This window comes from Cyprinus carpio, chromosome A3, assembly GCF_018340385.1.
Source record: "Cyprinus carpio isolate SPL01 chromosome A3, ASM1834038v1, whole genome shotgun sequence".
NCBI lineage: Eukaryota > Metazoa > Chordata > Actinopteri > Cypriniformes > Cyprinidae > Cyprinus > Cyprinus carpio.
Window position 1 is genome coordinate 13678145 of NC_056574.1, and position 19776 is coordinate 13697920.

Genomic DNA, 19776 nt, shown 5'->3' on the forward strand with positions numbered 1-19776 from the left:
TATTCCACTAACATAATAAAAGGATTTAATAACATATCACCCCACACCACACTGTGCAATCACATCATGTCATTATTTGCATTCCTAGATGTGATTTAAAGCCTTAATTACAATTGAAAAATAATGTACTTTCACCTTTCATCATCATATATTGCTTGGTTAATCCAAAGCAGTACAAAATGAGCTTGTTCTCTAAAATTAAAATCTTAATAAGAAAGAGTCATGGAAATAAATAACACAACAACAGCTTTTTTTTTTTTGGTCATTTATAAGTCTTTATTGGATTGGTCTTTTTACAAAATGATGAAAACGAATTAAAACAAAACAAAAAAGAAACACTTCTTCAGAACGCCCCGTCACAGCCGTGTGCCTCAACCAACACACTCTCACCCTCAACACAATACTGTAGTTTTCTTGGCCTTCAGAGTGGAGGGGGTGGTTAAAGATGTCAGTAGAAGAAAATGAAGCCAAATTATTAGGACAGAACAGAGACAGGGAGGACAAGGGAACACTGGGTAGTGTACAGTGTTGAGTTTCACACCCATCCTTTCGCATCTCGCAGAGTTTGTCATCGGTCAAGTACCGTGTTCCTGTAAAGCCCGTTCACAGTCTGGTCACGAGGGGCAGCAGCTGCTTTGGTGACTGTTGGCGATAACAGTTCATTTAGGCAACCTCAGGGTTCCTTCGCCCAGCAGGAACTGCAAAACTCTGTCCACCAAAAGGGCGGCGACAAAATCCAAAACTAGGACCTGGGCTATTGTTAACTTAAACTGCAAAGAGAAAGAATATAAAAACAAATTAATTATTAATAGCTTCACATGAGAGGCCAACTTAGAAAAAGGCTGAATACCAATTTGCATACTATACAGCATCCAAAAATTGGATCACTGCATCCTTATTAATATTATGTTGAGAATAGGGCTGCACAATTAATCGAAATTAAATCGCAAAGGCAATAAATCATGATTAGGGAGAAGCTGCGATTGTCATGCATATCTTTCAGTGAAGCACAGTTCTGTGATCAGTAGTAACTCTCCATCCAAAGGCCAGAGGGCGCTCTCGCGCTGAAAATCCAAATATGCCCCGAAGAAGAAATCCAGGAAATGCAGCTGAATAAACAGAAGATTTAACTGCTCTCATTGATTCAACGTGACTAATAAACATATGACTACGGCAATATATGGTTTATCTGAGTTCTTATTATAATTTTCATCATAATAAAGTATATTTATAATGAAATGCTAATCGACATAGCCTTTATCACTGCTTAGAATACAATTAAATATTGTGTGCCTTAATTATACTGTTTAAGAAGCCACATCATCTCACAGAAGGATTTATTTTAAACACTCGACTGATGTTATGAAGTGAATTTGGAGTTAAAACATGTTATTAAATGCGGTATTTTGACATGCTTTCAGATGGAGCAGCATTTACTACACAGAGCCGTAGTTCACGGAGAAGATACGCAAACAGATGTCATTATCAAGAAAGATTTAGTCGATTTCATAATACTATGATTATATCGCCTGCGATTATGAACGCAATTTTGCATAGCTTGTCAGAGAACTATGGCTCTGTGTAATAAATGCTGCTCCACCTGAAAGCAGGTGATGGAGATTTACTGCTAGTCACAGAACCGGCTTTACTAACTAAATGCGCATGACAATCTCAATTAATCACGTGCAATTAATCGTGCAGCCCTAGTTGAGAATTTAAGTCAAAAGTACCCAGATGGCACATTATTTCAGAATTTTTTTTTTTTTTTTTTTAAACTATACATTCTATTCTTGCAAACATTTTGTGTGGAGAATTTTTTCAGCCTGGTTCTCATAAGAGAACCTGGAGATTTGGTTTGGTCCTCGCACTGCATATAGCGTGACCCATTAAATATAACTATAAAAAATTAATTAATAAATGTTATAATATTACTGCACTTTATTTATTTAGTTTTTAAAAATAAAATAATAAACTAAATAATAATGTGTGATAATATTATTAAAAATGAAAGGTAGGCCTAGTATCAAATAAAAAATACAATTATTTTATAGTAAACTTAAAAATAAAATGCTAATATTTACTACTACTTTCTTTGTTTGCCTCTTTAAGAAGAATCGCTTTATGTATTCCCCAACAGTAAGTCGCTTTGGATAAAAGCGTCTAAAAATAAATAAAAGCGTTTGCATCATTTTCAAACTTAAAACCAGCACGCTTTTTTTTTGGCGTGTTGTCGGCAAGTAAGTATATGCGCTTCCGAATTTAGTGCAGCTGCTGATTAAAGAGCATCAGTGAATGAATGTCACAGGTTTTCATTGTGCTTTGAAAACGGCATGGGATAGCCTAGATTTATGCTTTCAGTTTGAAAAGAAATCTAATATAGTAAAGTTTGTCGATCTAAAATGGTAATTGTGTATTAACAGCTGACAGCCATGTCGGTACGCAAATGCGCTGTCAGAACTTATTTACATAGCGCATTTTTTATTTTGGTCGCGCATGCGGACCTACGGACCACTTATGTGCACCCCTGGTTATAGTTATCATTCTTGTTTTTACGAAGCCTTTTAACAAACACTTTTCCACTGACATTCTAGTATGTGAATAGCGAGATGTATTGAAATCATACCTCAGTTGGTATATCCACTAAGGCAAACTGCTCATTGAATTCAGGTGACGATCCTGTCAGTAGCCCTACTATGGCAAGCCCGGATATACCAATGCTCCACAGCAAGGGCCGATTCTCAGTGAGAGACTCCATGAAAGGATGACCCTGAACAAGACAGTGTTAAATCTTAGGCTGCAGGTCTCAAATCTCATCTGCACTTGCAGTGTTGTTACTGTTAACTAAAACTATTAAAAAGAGTTTTAAAACGTAAAAATGCACCCTGGCAACTAACTGAAATAAAATAAGTTAAAGTAGTAAAATTACTACTTACAAAACAATTACAAAAAAATGACACGAGCACATATAATTACTAAAACTTAAAAATAAAAATATACTTATATAAACGAAGTATAAAAAGCTAATTCAAAAAAATAATAGTGCTATAATAGTTCATAAACAATATTAAAATAAAATTCAAACATTCAAACTTTGCACTTCAGGAAACGCTGTTATGTTATTAATTGCAATGCATTTTTCCTTTCACAAATACATTTCTGGGTGAACTATTTCTCTAAATTAAATAGAAATCTGAAGTGCATGTGCTACAAATCATCATTATATGTGATTAACATCAAAGTAAGAATTCAAGTACCTTATAATTAATGGCAAATGTGGCCATTTGCATGGCCATGGACATGATGTATACAGTACTGTTAATGAGACTGGGCTCAAATTCTTTGTACAGGTCCACAAACTGCTCTGTCCTGCAGGAGGGGGAAAAAATGATAAGAGAGAGGTGAAACATGAAGCCAGATTGCAAATGTTATGAAAATCAAACACGGATGTGAACAGCGACGTCACATGTAAGGAATGTCTGGTACTGACTGAACAGCCTAAAGAGGCGTTCACACTGAAAGAGATATATAGCAACCCTAAATCCATCATTTTTAAAGACAGATGATGATATCTGACAACAAGAGCCACTGGCCAAAGTTTGGGGATGGTAAACTGAATTATACTTTGGGTTATTATGTATACAACCTGCAAGTGTTACCAGGATTTTCTAAGATTTGCAGCAGAATTCTTCTGTAAAGATACTTGGAAATCCCACTCGGGCTCTTACATGTGGTGATAGGTATCTTATTTCCATTCATACCTGGGTGGGCTTCTGCTCTGTGCCCCTCTGTACAGGTACACCAGACTGCAGAAGTGGACTGCAAACTGCAGCAGCACTGTGAGGACAGTGTACAGGTTGAAGATGTTCGGTAAAGGCCGCTCTTTGGACAGAGTCTTCAACGGCTAAAGGCAAAAAACAGACATGGCTTACAGTCAGTGAAACTCGGGCCATCACAAACTACAAGCAGCTTGACAAAACACTCGTCTCACCTTTGACCTTGAGATGAAGAGAAAGCAGCCGGCCAGCAGCAGGCCCTGAAGGGTCGCCTGAAAGTCGCTGAATTTGACCCCCTCCAGGTAAAGCACAGACTGACTGTAGGCCAGAACCAGAGCGTTCAGCGCCAGGATCTTAAACATCTGCAGGGTGGTCACCAGAGTGCAGCGCCCCTGTTTAATCACGTGACAGACTGAAAACAGATGGGACAATGTTAGGCCAACTGTACACAGGACTAAACGAGAGCACTCAAGCTGATCTAAAACATGTGTTACTTACTGCACTGTATGGAAGACAGTTTGGAAGTGAATGGAGCAGCAATAGAGGCGTCACCCAATTTAACCACCTGAATCTGATCCTCTTCTAGCTCTCGCAGCACCTGACTGATCTTCTCCTACGACACAAGTCAATTGTGCAACATATGGTTACATGAATGAAGTAAATAATTCAAGCTTAAAGGCATAGTTCACTCAAAAATAGTATTTTTCCCCCATACTATGGAAGTCAATGGCTACCGTCAACTGTTTGGGTACCAACACTCTTTAAAATATCTTCTTTTGTGTTCAGCAGAAGAAAGAAACTCATACAGGTTTGGAACGACATGAGGCTGAGTAAATGATGACAGAGTTTTCATTTTTGGGTGAACTAGTTAAATGCTGACATTCAAAACATGTAAACCACAATCAGACTCGAGCTGCTTACCTTCTGTGCAGCGAGCTGCTCCTCTCTCTGGGCCATCAGTCTCTGTCTGGCTGCACGGGAGCTGGGTTTGACCCCTGAACTCGGGACTGCGGGTCTGGGCTCTCCTGAGGAGTACTCTTTGTCTTTGCTTCTCTTCTTTTTCTCAGGCATGTGCTCTGGGGCGTTAGCCAACAACGCCACACCTGGTAAACACAAAGGACATGTTATGATACATCTACTGTACATCAACCCTGTAAAGCCTGACACATGAAATAAATAATAGTCTGAAAATCTATTTTTGTTTTTTTGAAGTAGTTTACTAAAACATAATCCAATTTCAAAAAAATGCTGTGCATTTTTTTTTTGTGACATTTGCCAAGTATGGTAACCCATACTATGCTCGCATTTAACCCATCCAACTAGACACACAAGCAGTGAGAAGTGAACACACACGGAATCTATAGATCCAGTGCCCAGGGAGCAATGGGCACCATGGGTATTTAGAGTGGAACAGAGCGCTGTGCATCCTGTTTTTTGGCAACCTTCTGGTAATTAGTCCGGCTCTCTAACCATTAGGCCACAGCTGCCCCCATATTTGATGATACTCTACAACTGCACACTTAGATTTCATTAGGAAGTGTCCAGTTTAGCATCCATAAGTATATGATGAATAAGGTCAGCATGTTTAATGACTCACCTATGTGGGCATGTTTGAGCGCACCAACATCATTTGTGCCATCTCCACACATCAGCGTGACGAAACCCAGTCCCTTCAGACTAGTTATGACAAACTCCTGCACAGACAGGAAAATCAACACTGTTAACCATGCTGAACAACAATGAATACACAGCGTGATAATTCAACTATCAGCAAAGGTTGCTCGAACATGTAAACTGACCTTCTGCTTAGGGCTGACACGAGCAAAGACTCGCACATGAGGAAGCAGGGCATTGAGTAAACGGGATTCATAGGTCAACCGGGCCAGTCCCTCTCCTGTCACACAGAGGTCGTAGCGCCTGACCAAATCAGGGACTGGAGTAGTAGGTAGAGGGAGGCACACGCTGCCGTCTATGGACACCCACTGCCATTCAGCTGCAAAAAACAGAGCAAGCAGATTCAGCAAAACGTTTACTTAAAATATGTTCCTCCAGCTCTTTTAGGGCAGTATTGTCAGGGACGTCACACACATTGACTGGGGCTTTGCTGCAGTATGAGCGTGTGCTCCTTCTGGATGAAATGCAGCTCTCTGGCCACATGACACGCTGTTAGAGGGTTGTCACCTGTGATCATTGCAACCTGTTGACAGATAATGTGACAAATTTTAGAAATGATGGAAAACTATTCCTTAATACAGAATTCAAATAACCTAATAAAGCTATACATATTCTGGCAAGGAACCACACAGCCCTGTGAAAGACATATTATATATTTAATCAAAACTGAGACAAATCATATTGTGGTATTGTACCACACTTTGATCGACTTTGATCAGATTGTGAAAAAAAAAAAAAAAGGGAAAACATATCAAATCACGTAACTTTAAAAAAAAAATAATTCTTCTGGAATCATGCTAATATGCTGATTTGCTTATAACAAAACACTTATTATTCATGTTTAAACCAGTTTAATATTTTTTGTAGAAACCCTGAAACACTTTGAATGTACGGGTTCAAAAGAAAAGCATTTATTTGAAATATTGAGAAATATTTTGTAACATTGCTCTTTACTCTTGGTCAATTTAATGTGTCTTTGCTGAATATAAGTATTATAATATAAGAATATAAGCATTCATTTCTTTTTAAAACCAAAAATATTACTGACACCAAACTTTTGAACGATTGTGTACATACAAATACATAAAATATATCTAAATTCAACTTTTACATGTAATTATAAATTTTTTTATTTATATATTCTAATATACATTATTTAAAATTAGTTTGCATAATAAATATAAATAAACATTATTTATAAATAACTCATAAAAATGGATAATTCACCAGTAGACATAACCAAACACTTAATATTTATTTATATAAAACCAGTTCCTTTAATTGACTAAACCACTATGGGCCAACTTGTATAAATCTTTCCAAAATCTTTTTGCATTTCATTGTGATTTATGATACATATGTCAAATGCAAAAATGCAAGTACAAATTAGCGATACTTCCAAAATCCAAGACAAACACCCACCTGTTAATATCTTTTTTAAATGATTTTAAACAGTGCAAAATTGCCAATACTGCCATATTAAGTGTTAACTAAATACATGTAAACATATGGAGTTAATCCACTCACATGGTGTGAAGCCTCTTGTATCTCTCTGATAACTGTCTTACTGTCGGTCTTGAGAGGACAGGACACGACCATGAACCCTGCAAAGCGCAGGCTGCACTCCAGCATGTCCCGGGTCACCTCCCTCACCTGCACACAACAACAGACTGAGATAAACAACAGAGCATGTGTAAATGTGACGTTTAGCGTTTCATTTAGTGGCTGCTGCTGAATACCTGCTGATGGCTCAGATGGCCCATCTCTTTGTATCCCAGTGCGAGAACTCTGGCTCCCTCTCGTGACATTTCTCTGTGCACCTCGTCATAGCTGGCAGGACACTCAGAGAACTGAAAAACAACAGTGTCTTAATAAATTATTCAGAACCACCAATCTATAGCACCTATTTAGTCGTCAGAAGTTATAATGCAGCAAATAATTCCCTCAATTTTAGGTCAAAATGGCAGCAACAGTTAACAGTAAAACAATAAAAAATGTTTTGGTCCTCATTAAAGCAAAAATCACAGCTAATCAAACAAAGCAATTAGAGACACACATGATATATTGAAATAAAAACGTTATTGCGATATGGCTTGGTGCTATTTTAAAATTGACTTAATTATGTGGTGCATGTTTCAAAGTTAAGCACGGCACTGTGTTCGTTTACACACTCGTGATAATAAGGAATGATCATGATGTGGTTTCAGCGTCTCAGAGCGGCTTGGTTCATCTACAGTGAATTGAGCTGTTCTGAGATGCTGAAGCCAAAGATACTCTTAAACCACTCTGACTGCTGGAATACCATTTCATGATCTGTGCGTGTGTAAACGAACACAGTGCCATGCTGAACTCTGACACTCACAGCACATATATAATTATTTGCCAGCAAAATAAAAGTTTGATAGTTAAACATATGAAAACCAAATTTTGATAAAAGTAGTTGTATTGAAATTTAACAGTACTAAAATTTTTCATTAAATACTAAATTAAATATTTTAAAATTTTATATTAAGATACGTTATTGCAAATTAGGCTACATCCTATTTTGTTTAATGTATTTATTCAATAATATTCACAATAAAAACATAATTATTATTACTGCATATTGAATGGTTTAAAAAGAGCTGGAATGTAGCCTTCGTAGTTATTCATTTTTATTGCCATGTCAGCATCTAAGATTATCTTCACGGCAAAAACCTGAAATAATACAAGAGTTACAAACACAAAATAAAAAGTTTACAAGATTATGCAAGAATCTTTTTATATTAACATATGATTAAAAAAAATCTAACATTCTTTCTGTTAAAATCCTACTAAAGTTGCTGAGTGAGTTTTTAAACTGTTCATTTTATGGTTTCTGAAAAGGTTTGTACTTGATTTTAGTAAAGTGTAAATGGCCGAAGTGTTAACCCTCACATTTTTTTAAGTGTTCCAAAATTATTCAGCTCTAAAAGTGTGATTCTCACCCCCCAAAAAAATTTTCAGAGTAAAAAGTTTTTTTTTTTTTTTTTTAATTAGTTTTATTTATTCTCTGTGCAGATACACTCACCTACAGTCACCCAAATCATTCTAGAATAATGAATTATTTGCAAACTTCTTTGTTTTTCCCGCAATATGCATCATAGAAAAACATGCCACGTCAGGTTTTTGTTTTTCAATATCATGGATTCCTAAAAGCAATCCCTTCACTGAAATAATTTTACTGGGTTTCCTAGACTAACTAGTCAACTAGTTGTTCTAGCAACCAATCTACTTTTGTTTTAAAAATGTATTACAGTTTTCCATATCTCTAGTCAGAACCCAGTGTAAAGGATAACCCTGGGACTAAAGTATCTGAGGGAACTTCTCACGCTAAGCTAATAAAAACATTAGCAGTGCTATCAGTGTTTGTCAGAGCTGGTACAAATCTGCTGAAGAACACAGACACCTAACTATCAGCAGTGTACCACACATATACCTAAAGAGCAAAAGAGAAGCTCACCATGTCCTTGAGGGTCTCTGGTGCACCTTTAACGGCTGAGATATAGCAGAGCTCAGTGGAGCCCATGCGCTCATATGACGCCAGCACTGACATCCTCTTCAGAGCACTAGCGAAATGAAACCTCTGGTGGATCTTCAGCCCCGGAGTCTTTATGCTGCGAGGAAACACCTTCTCATCTACATAAAGGGACAGAAACCAGGTCATACATCACAAATTCAACTGTGTCTACTATATGTTGCGTTAAACCAAACTCAAAATGATTAAAACGTTTTCTGACAGATAAATGGTTTTCAATATTTAAAGCAGAGTTTAACAAGTTTAAATCTGACCTTTAGTGAGCGTCCAGTCTGCTGCGGTCAGCATGGCCTTTTCCAGTGGATCACCCACCAGCTGTCCATCATCTAGTGTGACCAGCGAATGACACGTAGCCACCACCCGATGAGTGTCCACTGGAATATCTGACACTGGCGTCACTTGTTTCCCATCTCTAAGGAAAAGAGGAACAGAAAGACACCATGGACGTGCTTTTCACATTTCTGGGGTTCTCTGAAGTCATCATACTTGGGTACACTTCAATAATGGTGAACAGAAACTCCCCATTTTTGTGCTTCCATTTAATTCAATAGCAAAAGAAAAAATCCACAATAGAGTTTCTATGATTTTAAAAAGAGGAGAAAATATAGAGAGACTGAATACGTTGGTCAAAAGTAGTGAGGTAACGATTCACTCAACTCAAGATTCAATTCGCAATTTTTTTTTTTTTTTATGACAAATGATGAATTAAATGTGTCCTTTTATTATTGCTTGGACAAAATGCTGAACATTTCTTTGTGAAATTGAAATAACACTATAATAATATACTAATATAGCAATTGCATATTATTGCTCTTTTGTTGGTTTTGATCGCTTCTATTGTCCTCATTTGTAAATCGCTTTAGATAAAAGTGTCTGCTAAATGATAACATTTAAATAAAATGCAAATGTAAATAACAAAACTAAATTGCAGTTTTAAAACAAGCCCCAAATCAAATAAATAGGTAACACAAATTAAATAAAATGCTCTTTCCATTTAAAATTAGAGGCATCCACTGCATTTTAATCATGATCCAAACAAAAATGCTGCATAAATGCAACATGATCATTTTTTAATCTAAATTAGATTGTATAATTTAGAATTTTGAAGCAAAAACAGAATGGTTTAACTTCAGTTTTGTGAAAATAATCATAAAAATATCTGCATGATGATCTGAATGAGACACAGATTCACTCTTTGCCAGCAGGTGGCGCTTAAAGCGTTTCCTTGGTTTCTGCTGTAAACAAAGCAGCGCTGCACTTGAAGTTTAATATGCATTATACAGAGGCAAGATGAAAAGAAAAAATACCATCTAAACTCTTCTGAAGACAGTTAGTTCCCCTCAGAAATACATTCATATAAACTCCTAGCCCTAAATGAATCGCGATTTGTTTAGCATCTCAACCGATTTGAATCGTCACATATTTGAATCGAAACACGTGATCAGCGTCTGTGTTAAGGGTCAACAATGCAGAGGGAAGATATCAGTTAAAGATAATTTTGCAAGATGTTCAGGCTTCACCTGAGTCCTGCGACGCCACGGACTACCAGGCTGTCGCTTGTCAGGGTGCCAGTCTTGTCAAAACAGCAAATCTCCACTTTCCCAGCGAAGGGGATTCTGAAAGGTTCTGTGCAAAACACATCTGTAAGGGAAGAATATGAGAGGATGAGTGTGAGAAGGGAGAGAATAGTGAGATTCGCTCATGTTGAATCCAGTGCAGTCACTCACAGAGTTTGGCCAGGGCTATGAGAGAGGTGTTAACAGCCAGTGAGAGCTCTATGGGTAATTCAGGAGGCACTACTGACGTGAGGATCAGAGTGCACTCCAGAAACAGCTTATACTTGTTTCTGTTCGGGTCCTTTGTCCCTGAAAGACACAGAGAGTGAAGTATGTTGGGATATGCAAGCAATTTCATATCACGTACATGCACAAATAAAACTTAAGCTACCGTTCAAATGATTGTTCAAAAGTGACAGTAAATATGTTACAAAAGATTGTATTTGAAATAAATGTGGTTCTTTTGAACTTTCAATTTATAAGTTTCCAATAAAACATTAGGCTGTTTTCAACATTGATAATAATAATGATTTCTGAAGGATAATGTGACATAGAAGACTGGAGTAAAAATTCAGCTTTAACATCACAGGAATAAATTACATTTTAAAATATAGTCAAATAGAAAACAGGCATGTTAAATGGTAATAATATTTCACAATAACCACTGTGCTTGGAAGGTATAAATAGCCAACAGAGACGTGCATAGAGTAGAAAAGACTTTTGACAATTTATCAAACTATCCCCACAAAATCCCTCCCTATAAAAGAAGATTTGAGATGAATGTGACTCACCCTCGACCCAAACATACACAGCTGCGGCGATGGCGAAAACCAATAGGAAAAGGATAAAGATAAAAGTCTCCAGGTTGTTGGCCGTCACCCTCTTCACACCAAACAGAATCGTTCTTAATAATTTGCCCTAAAAACAAAAACAACAACAACAAAGGTTTAGATATTTCTCTAATACAAAACTGAAAAAGAGCATTATGACTAATTTTTCCAACCCCATCCATCATTCTTCTCTGAATTGCTTCCTGTCAATATTTCACTGCCCTCTAAATTAATAGTAGCTCAATGTCTAAACGAATGTCTTTCAAAAACATGTCTCCTGATGAAGCACCTCACCTGAGAAGTGTAGAACCCTGTCCGCAAAACATACGCAACACAGCCATTGTCTACAGCTGTGAAAAGACAGAAAAAGAGGGAGTATGATTACATATACAAATTTTAAACTCACAGGTAAGTTATATTGGCCATTAGAGCTAAAATAGAAGTAAAGGTTCTTAAGGACCAATCACAGCTGCGAATACTAACGTTTCAGGCCTGCACTGGCTCGGAGAGGCGGGGTGTGCTGAACCACTTTGGTGCCTCCTGAGATGACATGAAGACGGGAGTCTGCCTGCAGGTCCAGGATCCTGTCAGGGTCCAGGTCCTCTACAGGCTCCTACAGACACAACACAGCTAATTAGAGACAGCAGATTTTACTGAAGCTGGCTGCTGATTCGGTGGCGAGAGCAGCCAGGCGCACCTTCATCTGAGGTACAGACTCTCCTGTGAGCATGGCCTCATCCACAATGCATCGGCCTCTCAGTAGCAGCACGTCACAGGGAACCAGGTTATCCTGAGGAGAACGTCCTGTGATGACATGAGGAATAGATGCTCATTAACATGCTCGCAAATATTAGATTTACACTTAGATTTGTTTTTTTGGATGCATGAAGTCAGCACTTGTGTAGTAACAACAGGTATAGAACATCACATGATGCAGCCAAATACTTTATAATATTTTCATAAAAATGCAAAGACATATTTTTATGCATGTCTCAGATATACAAATATTTTTAGGCTACTGTAGCCATTCAGATTCCATGAAACTCACCAACTGAGACAATGTCTCCAGGAACTAGTTCATCGCTGGACACAGGTCTCCATTTTCTGTTCCGATAGACCTGTTACAGATGAAAATGCCTTAAATTATACATCTCTCTTATTCTTAATCACTGTTTATTAACCAATCAATAAAGTAAGAGAGGGTGTGCCGTATCTCGAAAACAGTCCCAGCCAATATGCACTGTTTAACACGAAGCACTGAAGTTCCTTTTTGAATTATATTCCTTTTATGAAATAGTTACTACATAAAACCTGTTTTATTAAGCATATTCTTTGACTATAAAATACATATAGTCCCTGACAAGCAAACAATAACAGAACGTTTTCTATTATATTGTAGCTGTGCTTATATGTTACTATATTGTGGATGACATCACAGATGGAACACTGTAAAGACCAATCAGAAGCCAGAACCAGCATTATGTGCTTTATGAAGAACATTTCAAAAAGAGTTAATAGACCAACACGGACCAAAACTGGAGGCGGGAGCTGCAGTTACCTGGATCATGTAAGGTTTGTTCCCCATTCTGCGGATTTCTGACATGTTCCTCATCTGCTGCTGCACCAGAGATGCTTCAAATGCCACGAGCATGAAGAGCGTAAAGACACTGTAGTACCAGTACTCATCCAAACACCAGAGACCCACACAAAACACCTGCAGGGGGACAAAAACATACAGTTCATACCACACTCATAGGCTGGTGTTTCTCAATCCTTGACCCGGATGTATAAGCTATTCGAAGCAGTTTCAGTGGTAGAAAGCCTTCAGGACCGGGATTGAGAGCCACTGCCATAAGACGATGATGTATTTCTAGTGCACTCATGTATTTATAATGCACAGGCCATCAATCCATCATGCAAAACGCCATAAATATCAGTAAAATCAAACCGCATGCTCTGCAGACGTACCTGGAAGACAAAGAAGGGTGCTGTGGCTCTCTCCCTGAAGAGCTCCAGGAAGTCCGGCACCACCATCTCTGCACGGTTGGTGCCATAGCGCTTCTCTGCAGCCCGTAACTGGTCCTCCTCCTGATAGCCTTTCCAGTTTTGGAAATGACTCATGGGAAAGTTGAGTGGAAATGCCACTGGCAGAAAGCACTTCTTCTCCTTGCTGTCGTACACATAACGGATCTTCTGGAACTCAAAGGACAGGATTTCCACTCCATCCTCATCCTGCACCAAAAATTAGGCTTTTCATAGTCATTTTTCATCTGTTATAACCTAAAATTAGGGTTTCCACACCTTTGACCAATGAACAATTGACTTTTCCAGGTGTTCATGATTTCTAGGTGTTTATGATGTTCATGATTTCCAACTAAGGAATTAATATGAAGCCTAAATACACACCTGTATAATAACATTTGAGACAATCACCATATCACAATAAAAATAAAGACATGGTGGTCTATTCTATCTAAATAATCTGGTGGTCTTCGGTCATTTTAGACCAAAAAAAAATTGTTTTTTTTTCTTTATAAGAAAAACACGAAACTTGTTGACTTTTGTGGTACTTGCTATATGAACACACACGCACGCATACAATCATGGATGTGATTACAAAAGGCTAATCGCTCTTAAAAAGAGTCACACTTCAAAAATATATATAAAAAAAGCCTGCCATAGGAAATTAATGGGAAATACAAAAATGTACAGAATTTTTTTTGAGGTACAATCTACAAATAAGCCAAGATGAAGCACATTTACATTTCTGCATTTAGCAGACGCATTTATCCAAAGCGACTTACAGTGCATTCAGGCTTTACATTTTTTCACCTAACATGTGTTCCCTGGGAATTGGACCCACAACCTCTTGCGATGCTAACGCAGTGCTCTACCACTGATCCACAGGAACACTGTGGCTCTATATATGTTATCAAGCACTATATATGTTTTCAAAGTAGTCTTTGATAACATATATCTATATGTAAAACCTAACATAATAATGTCTGAAAATACTAGGAATATGAACCTCAATATGTACATATCATATATATATGATTTTCTTTATTTTTCCCACTAAATATGACCAATCTGCCTTCCATGCATTCGATTTAAAAATACCTCTGCTCTCTTTTTTAACTTAAACCTTGTATTATCTGAAAATAATATGAAAATGTATTTCGCATATTTGTATTTATACAGGAATAAATGGTGCATAATAAAGAAAGGAATATTGTGTATTACCTTGAAATTCCCTCAAAATAAATATTATTGAAACAAAATATTCTACATTAATTTTATAAAAAAAAAAAAAAGAAGAAGAAGAAAAAAGAAGCTACACTTAATATCTTAATTCCATTTTGACAGCTGAGGATCATAAGTGGGACTCCTAAATGTTGATGACAAGATCTCACCTTATCCCTCAGAAGAGGCACCAATTCAGCCGAACCATTGTTTGGTGTTGGTATAACTTTTGCAAAGGTGGCTTTGGCTGGGTCAGACTCCTGTTGAAAATATAATTGCATAATTACAGTCATCTTACTGTGCGAAATTATGATGCGTCTCAAACATATGGCTGGACGAATGACAGTTTACTAAGTCAAGTCAAGCCTAGCCAATAAAAGCGAGCATTCAAATGTGTTGGTCTTTATTTATTTTAAATAATATTTATATTCAATGTTTACATGGCACATATTTGTTGTTATCACATTTTTCACCTTCGAGCAGGTGAGCCAGCAGTGCGCGTGCACGGACCAGTAGCCAGAAAGCACTGTCAGGACGTGCGCGATCCCGAGAGCGGCGAGCGCCAGCAGGCCGGCCTCAAAGTACTCGGCAGCTCCGTAAACTGCTAACCACGAATATAAGCAGCCTGGGTAGAGGAGGAGAAACGGGAACACCGTACCGTGCAGCACACGTGGCCTGCGGCTGTGGAGAGACACTGATCTCACCAGCTCATCGCTCGGTGCACGCGCCTGCGTCCCCCCCGGCCCATCAACGCCGTCTGCGACCATATTTCCCTCTTTTTTAGCTTCATCCATTCTAGAGTGTGCCTTCCTCCGTCGACCCTCCTACTCTCCTCCGCCTCCTCCTTGCAGGCGCTGATGGTAGAAAGGCAGCTTCGCACCGGCCTCTTGTCTGGCCACTCTACAGATTTCTGAGGATTTTCAGACACATACGACAGCTTCCGCATACGCAAGCACGTACGCCGGTGACGCAATATCCGGTACATGTCCATGCCTGGATTTTTTTCGGATTGACAGAAAATTTCAAATGGAAATTATATTATAAAAAATGTCACATTCCATGGGATAATAAAAGAAAATGCATATATTGCACGATTATTTATATTATTAGGAAAATTCTGTATAAACAAAATGGTCTAGCTCCAAAAACATTGTTTTACTTAATAAATTACAGTTTACGTTTTTAAACTGTAATAATTTGTATAATTGTAAGGGCGAAAAGGCTACTAAAACATGTAACGATATTAAATACAATAAAATATGTTAATATATCATGCCATTTTCTTATTTTTTTAAATTAAAAAAACTAATTTCTTACATCTGTACAGTATATTATACTAAAATTAATAATAGTGACAGGGTTTTTGACACTACAAGTGTTAAAGATACCTCTGATGGCACATAAGCTGCATTCCTCTTGTATGAACGAGTAGGCTATTTGACGTTTTTATCATTTTTTATTTGTTTCTTATATTAGTTCTCCTTTTAAAACGTGAACCTGCAGTTTTGGGAATCTAATCTAATACATATTAAATTGTATTAAAACAGGGAGGCGGCATGGCCATCACAGCCAAATACTGCCAGCAGGAGCTGGGGGAATATGGGGCCTGTGTCGTCTCATATCCAGCATCATGGCAAGAGAAGTGTCCAGACCTGAAGCTGAGGGTGGCACAGTGCACTTCATCACAGTATGTTCATATAGCATGTTTTAAGACAAAATGCATTTATATTCTCTTGGCCATGAAAAGTTGTGTATTCTTCTATATATATAAAATTGAGTTTCTTCAACTCATTAAACTGTTGTTTTACCATGCTTTTATTTATTCAGATCAATGACAATCCATTATATATATTCAAAACCTAATAAAATTTAGTGAACTTGTTTGCCAAGCAGACAACAGTGTCAGTGAAAATGAAATATTTTTAGTCATATAGTTTTTTTGTTTTGTTTTTTTCAATTAAATTAAATTTTCCAAAAATGTTTCAATTTGTAATTTCAACTTGATGCTATAAAACACAATGCATCATTTGAGATGTAATGCAGTGAGACTGTGGTGGAAATGTTCATTTAAAAATAAATAAAAAAATAAAATAAAAAGTGAAAAATCCTCTGCATATGTTAGTAGACAAATTAAATAACTAGCAAAGGTGTAGTATTTTATTTAATACAGTTTATTTTCCTATAGCTGATAAAACATCTATTGGTATAGATGGATTAAGAATATGTATTTTATATTTATTATGTTTTCCTCCTGTTTTTCTTTCATCTCAGTGCAGTCCAGTGATAAGGAAGATCTGAACAGATTCAGTGTTTGAGCGCTGTCTGCTGGAGAAGCGTGTCACCTCACACTTTCCTTACCTGTGTTGAGACCGTCGACCTTTCAGGAATAGGTAAGCACTAAAGTCTGTGTTTATAATTATACATGAATGTATGACTAAGTACAATGAATTAAAATATTTATAACATTTCTTCCAACAGCAAATGCTGCGCCGCAGCCCACATAGGTGGTTTTTGTCACCGTTCTGGCTAAAGAGGACAATAACACAGGTGTTTTATACTCAGTACTGAGAGGAAATAGGCTGGGAAAAGATTTATTATCTTTGAAGTACTGTAACACACTCAAAAAACAAAACAAAAACAAGCCTCAATCTTTTGCACAACTTTTTTCAAACTATTCAATGTGATGTTTGTTTTGTTTTGTTAATGGAACTTTTCACACTATTTATGAGATTTTTTAAAGGTTTTCATGATATTAAAACATGAAGTTGCAATAAAATATGCACTTCTTTTTTTTTAATCTCTATAGTTCTCTGGCCTTTTGAAGATTTAGCATCCTATTTTAGCAACATTTTTACCAAAAAGCACAATTGAATCCATAAATATAATTTTTTTTTTCATGAACCAATAATAAATTCTACTGTGAGAATCTACCTGCAGTGGACTCATAATCAGAGATATGAAATTGTTTTTAAATGATAATAATAGAAAAAAATTATTTATTTTAATACTAATAGTTAATAATTAAAATGAATGTTAATATTAGTTAGGATACAATTAAATCATATAATTAATTTTAGATAAACATGGTTTTTATTTTTTTATTTATTTGTCTATTAAGTTTTTTTTTTTTTAAAGTAGCTTCACATGTTGCTGAAACCTGAATTATTTTTAGATCTATATTAATTACCTTCAGTGCAATGGAAACATAATTATCTGTAATATGTTTGTTTTTAGTTGTTATGTGCTTGGGATGCTTGTTATTTAACCCGTGTAATCTACAATATGCAGGTTAATGTCATTTATAATGGGGCTTTTCTTCTGTTAGTCCCTTTGTATGTTTTTCTCCTTACCTTGGCGTCACTGTATAATATTAAACCAAAGAATGCAGGCATGTAATATCTCCCCCTCAGATATCCCCCGGTTCCCTGCGTCCAGGAACAAAAGACTGTAGGGAGGCATTAGATTAGGACTGCTTTGCCTGCTGGGTAAACGGGAGGGAGGACACGGGTTTTGAACCTTTGACCACTGAGCTAAACAAACCTTTCATTTGGTCCATTTATCAAAAGTGGAACAAAATGTAACTCGTTTACCAGAATCGCGTACTTATCAGAATGCATGAGCCATAAATCACACAGCCAACCGTCAATGTTTGAAATGACGAGTTATATTTGAAAACCAAGAACACCGTACACAAAAACACATTCACTGAAAGTGATCACACTAAAGGAAACAGGAAGACGTCCCATTCATCTCCCCATCAACAGCTGTCATCACCACAGTCCTTTAAAGAAATATTACACCACACTAAATGAAACAGTCCAGTATCACAAAATGCTTCATGAAAATGTGAGCCGTCAGCTGCACACTTGATTTACCAGCAACTCATGTCCAGTGTAGGCTACTAAAAACTACATCTCAGTTTGTCAGGATTTTGAAGGTTTTCATAAGCAGATGGTGTTGATGCAAGTCTGCTGTACATTCTTCAATATAAATAATACATTTCACATATACAGTGTCTCATGCTGCAACATAAATATTCCAATGCTATTGTTGCTGTTAAAAATAGCCAACAAGAACAGAAGTTAAAAGAAGTAAATAACTACACTTATAACGATAATGCTAATTACAACAATAGTCATGTGACCGACACATTTAGTATATTACAATAAAGCACAATTAGCAACACGTTGCCAAGTGTACACGTCCTGTAACATTTAAGGGGGATTTTTAATGCTTTGTGCTATTTTTCTTGTCAGTACTAAAGAGATAGATGTCATATTTATTATCAACCCTGTAAGTGTAAGGCTAACTAACCCTGTAACAGCAATAACCCTGATTATTTCCTCATCATAGAGTCGTCTCAGTTTGTTTTCACATCTCACTTTTTATCAGAGGAAATCTACCCTGTGTCCAAAACCTGAAATAAGAATAAAAAAATCTTTTTTGTGGTTTTGTTATGAAATCGTAAATGACATTATAATTTCCATACTTGTTGGATTTAATAGAGCCGGTATGTGTGTTTGCTGTAAGCCTGTGAGTTTTGATAGTGTTGACTGAGCCGCTGTGGTATGTGTGACTCCTTTGCTCCTTGAACCCTGCCAAGACTCTCTCACTTATATTTTCTTTGAGAGATCTGCTTCAGCTTTGATGTTTCATTATTTTCTTTTTAATATTTTGTCTCTTGAATTGTGTAATGCACAGTTAAGGCGGCTTGAAGACAAAAAACACTAAGACCCTGTCTGAGAAACTGGCAACCTACCAAATTAAATTTATTCAAAGAAAATACTGCACTAGCTGTCATTATTTTTAATTTGTGAAAAGAAACATTTAAGTTTAAATTGTGTTAAAGGTGCACTCGTAATTTTTTCCCCTAATTTAAAGAGATATACACATAAAAAAACAGTGCTTTTGAAAAATATTATGTACTAATATACAATAACATGTAATGAAGACTCATAAAAGCTATTTTACAATTTTAATTTTTCATTTTAGTTAAAGTTTTAGTAATTTAGTTGTGTTTTTGCCATTTTTATTAGTTTATGTCTATATATACTTTATTAACTTTAATTTGTTTTAGTTATTTTAGTACATCAAGTTAAGGTTTTTTTGATTGGAAACTGAGTGGTGTTGGATTGGCAATTAAA

At 36.7% G+C, this 19776-nt stretch overlaps 1 protein-coding gene and 1 long non-coding RNA gene across 2 annotated transcripts; one reads left to right on the forward strand and one right to left on the reverse strand.

Annotated features, from left to right (window-relative positions):
- Nucleotides 1-248: 248 nt before the first annotated feature.
- Nucleotides 249-15574, reverse strand: LOC109048816 (endoplasmic reticulum transmembrane helix translocase-like). Its single transcript, XM_042719329.1, has 25 exons — nt 15106-15574; nt 14803-14892; nt 13358-13621; nt 12948-13103; nt 12438-12507; nt 12087-12193; nt 11873-12002; nt 11684-11739; nt 11351-11477; nt 10731-10868; nt 10524-10644; nt 9258-9415; nt 8929-9104; nt 7187-7297; nt 6975-7100; nt 5862-5970; nt 5573-5766; nt 5371-5467; nt 4695-4876; nt 4272-4386; nt 3989-4185; nt 3759-3901; nt 3255-3366; nt 2624-2767; nt 249-770 (listed from the first exon to the last, which is right to left on the reverse strand). The coding sequence occupies exons 1-25, from the start codon at nt 15424-15426 to the stop codon at nt 660-662; spliced, it is 3555 nt and encodes a 1184-aa protein (XP_042575263.1). The 5' UTR covers nt 15427-15574; the 3' UTR covers nt 249-659.
- LOC122136389 lies at nt 15482-17342 on the forward strand. The gene is made up of 4 exons (XR_006154100.1): nt 15482-15611; nt 16180-16319; nt 16904-17022; nt 17111-17342. It is a non-coding gene; the product is annotated as an uncharacterized LOC122136389 (long non-coding RNA).
- Nucleotides 17343-19776: the final 2434 nt, after the last annotated feature.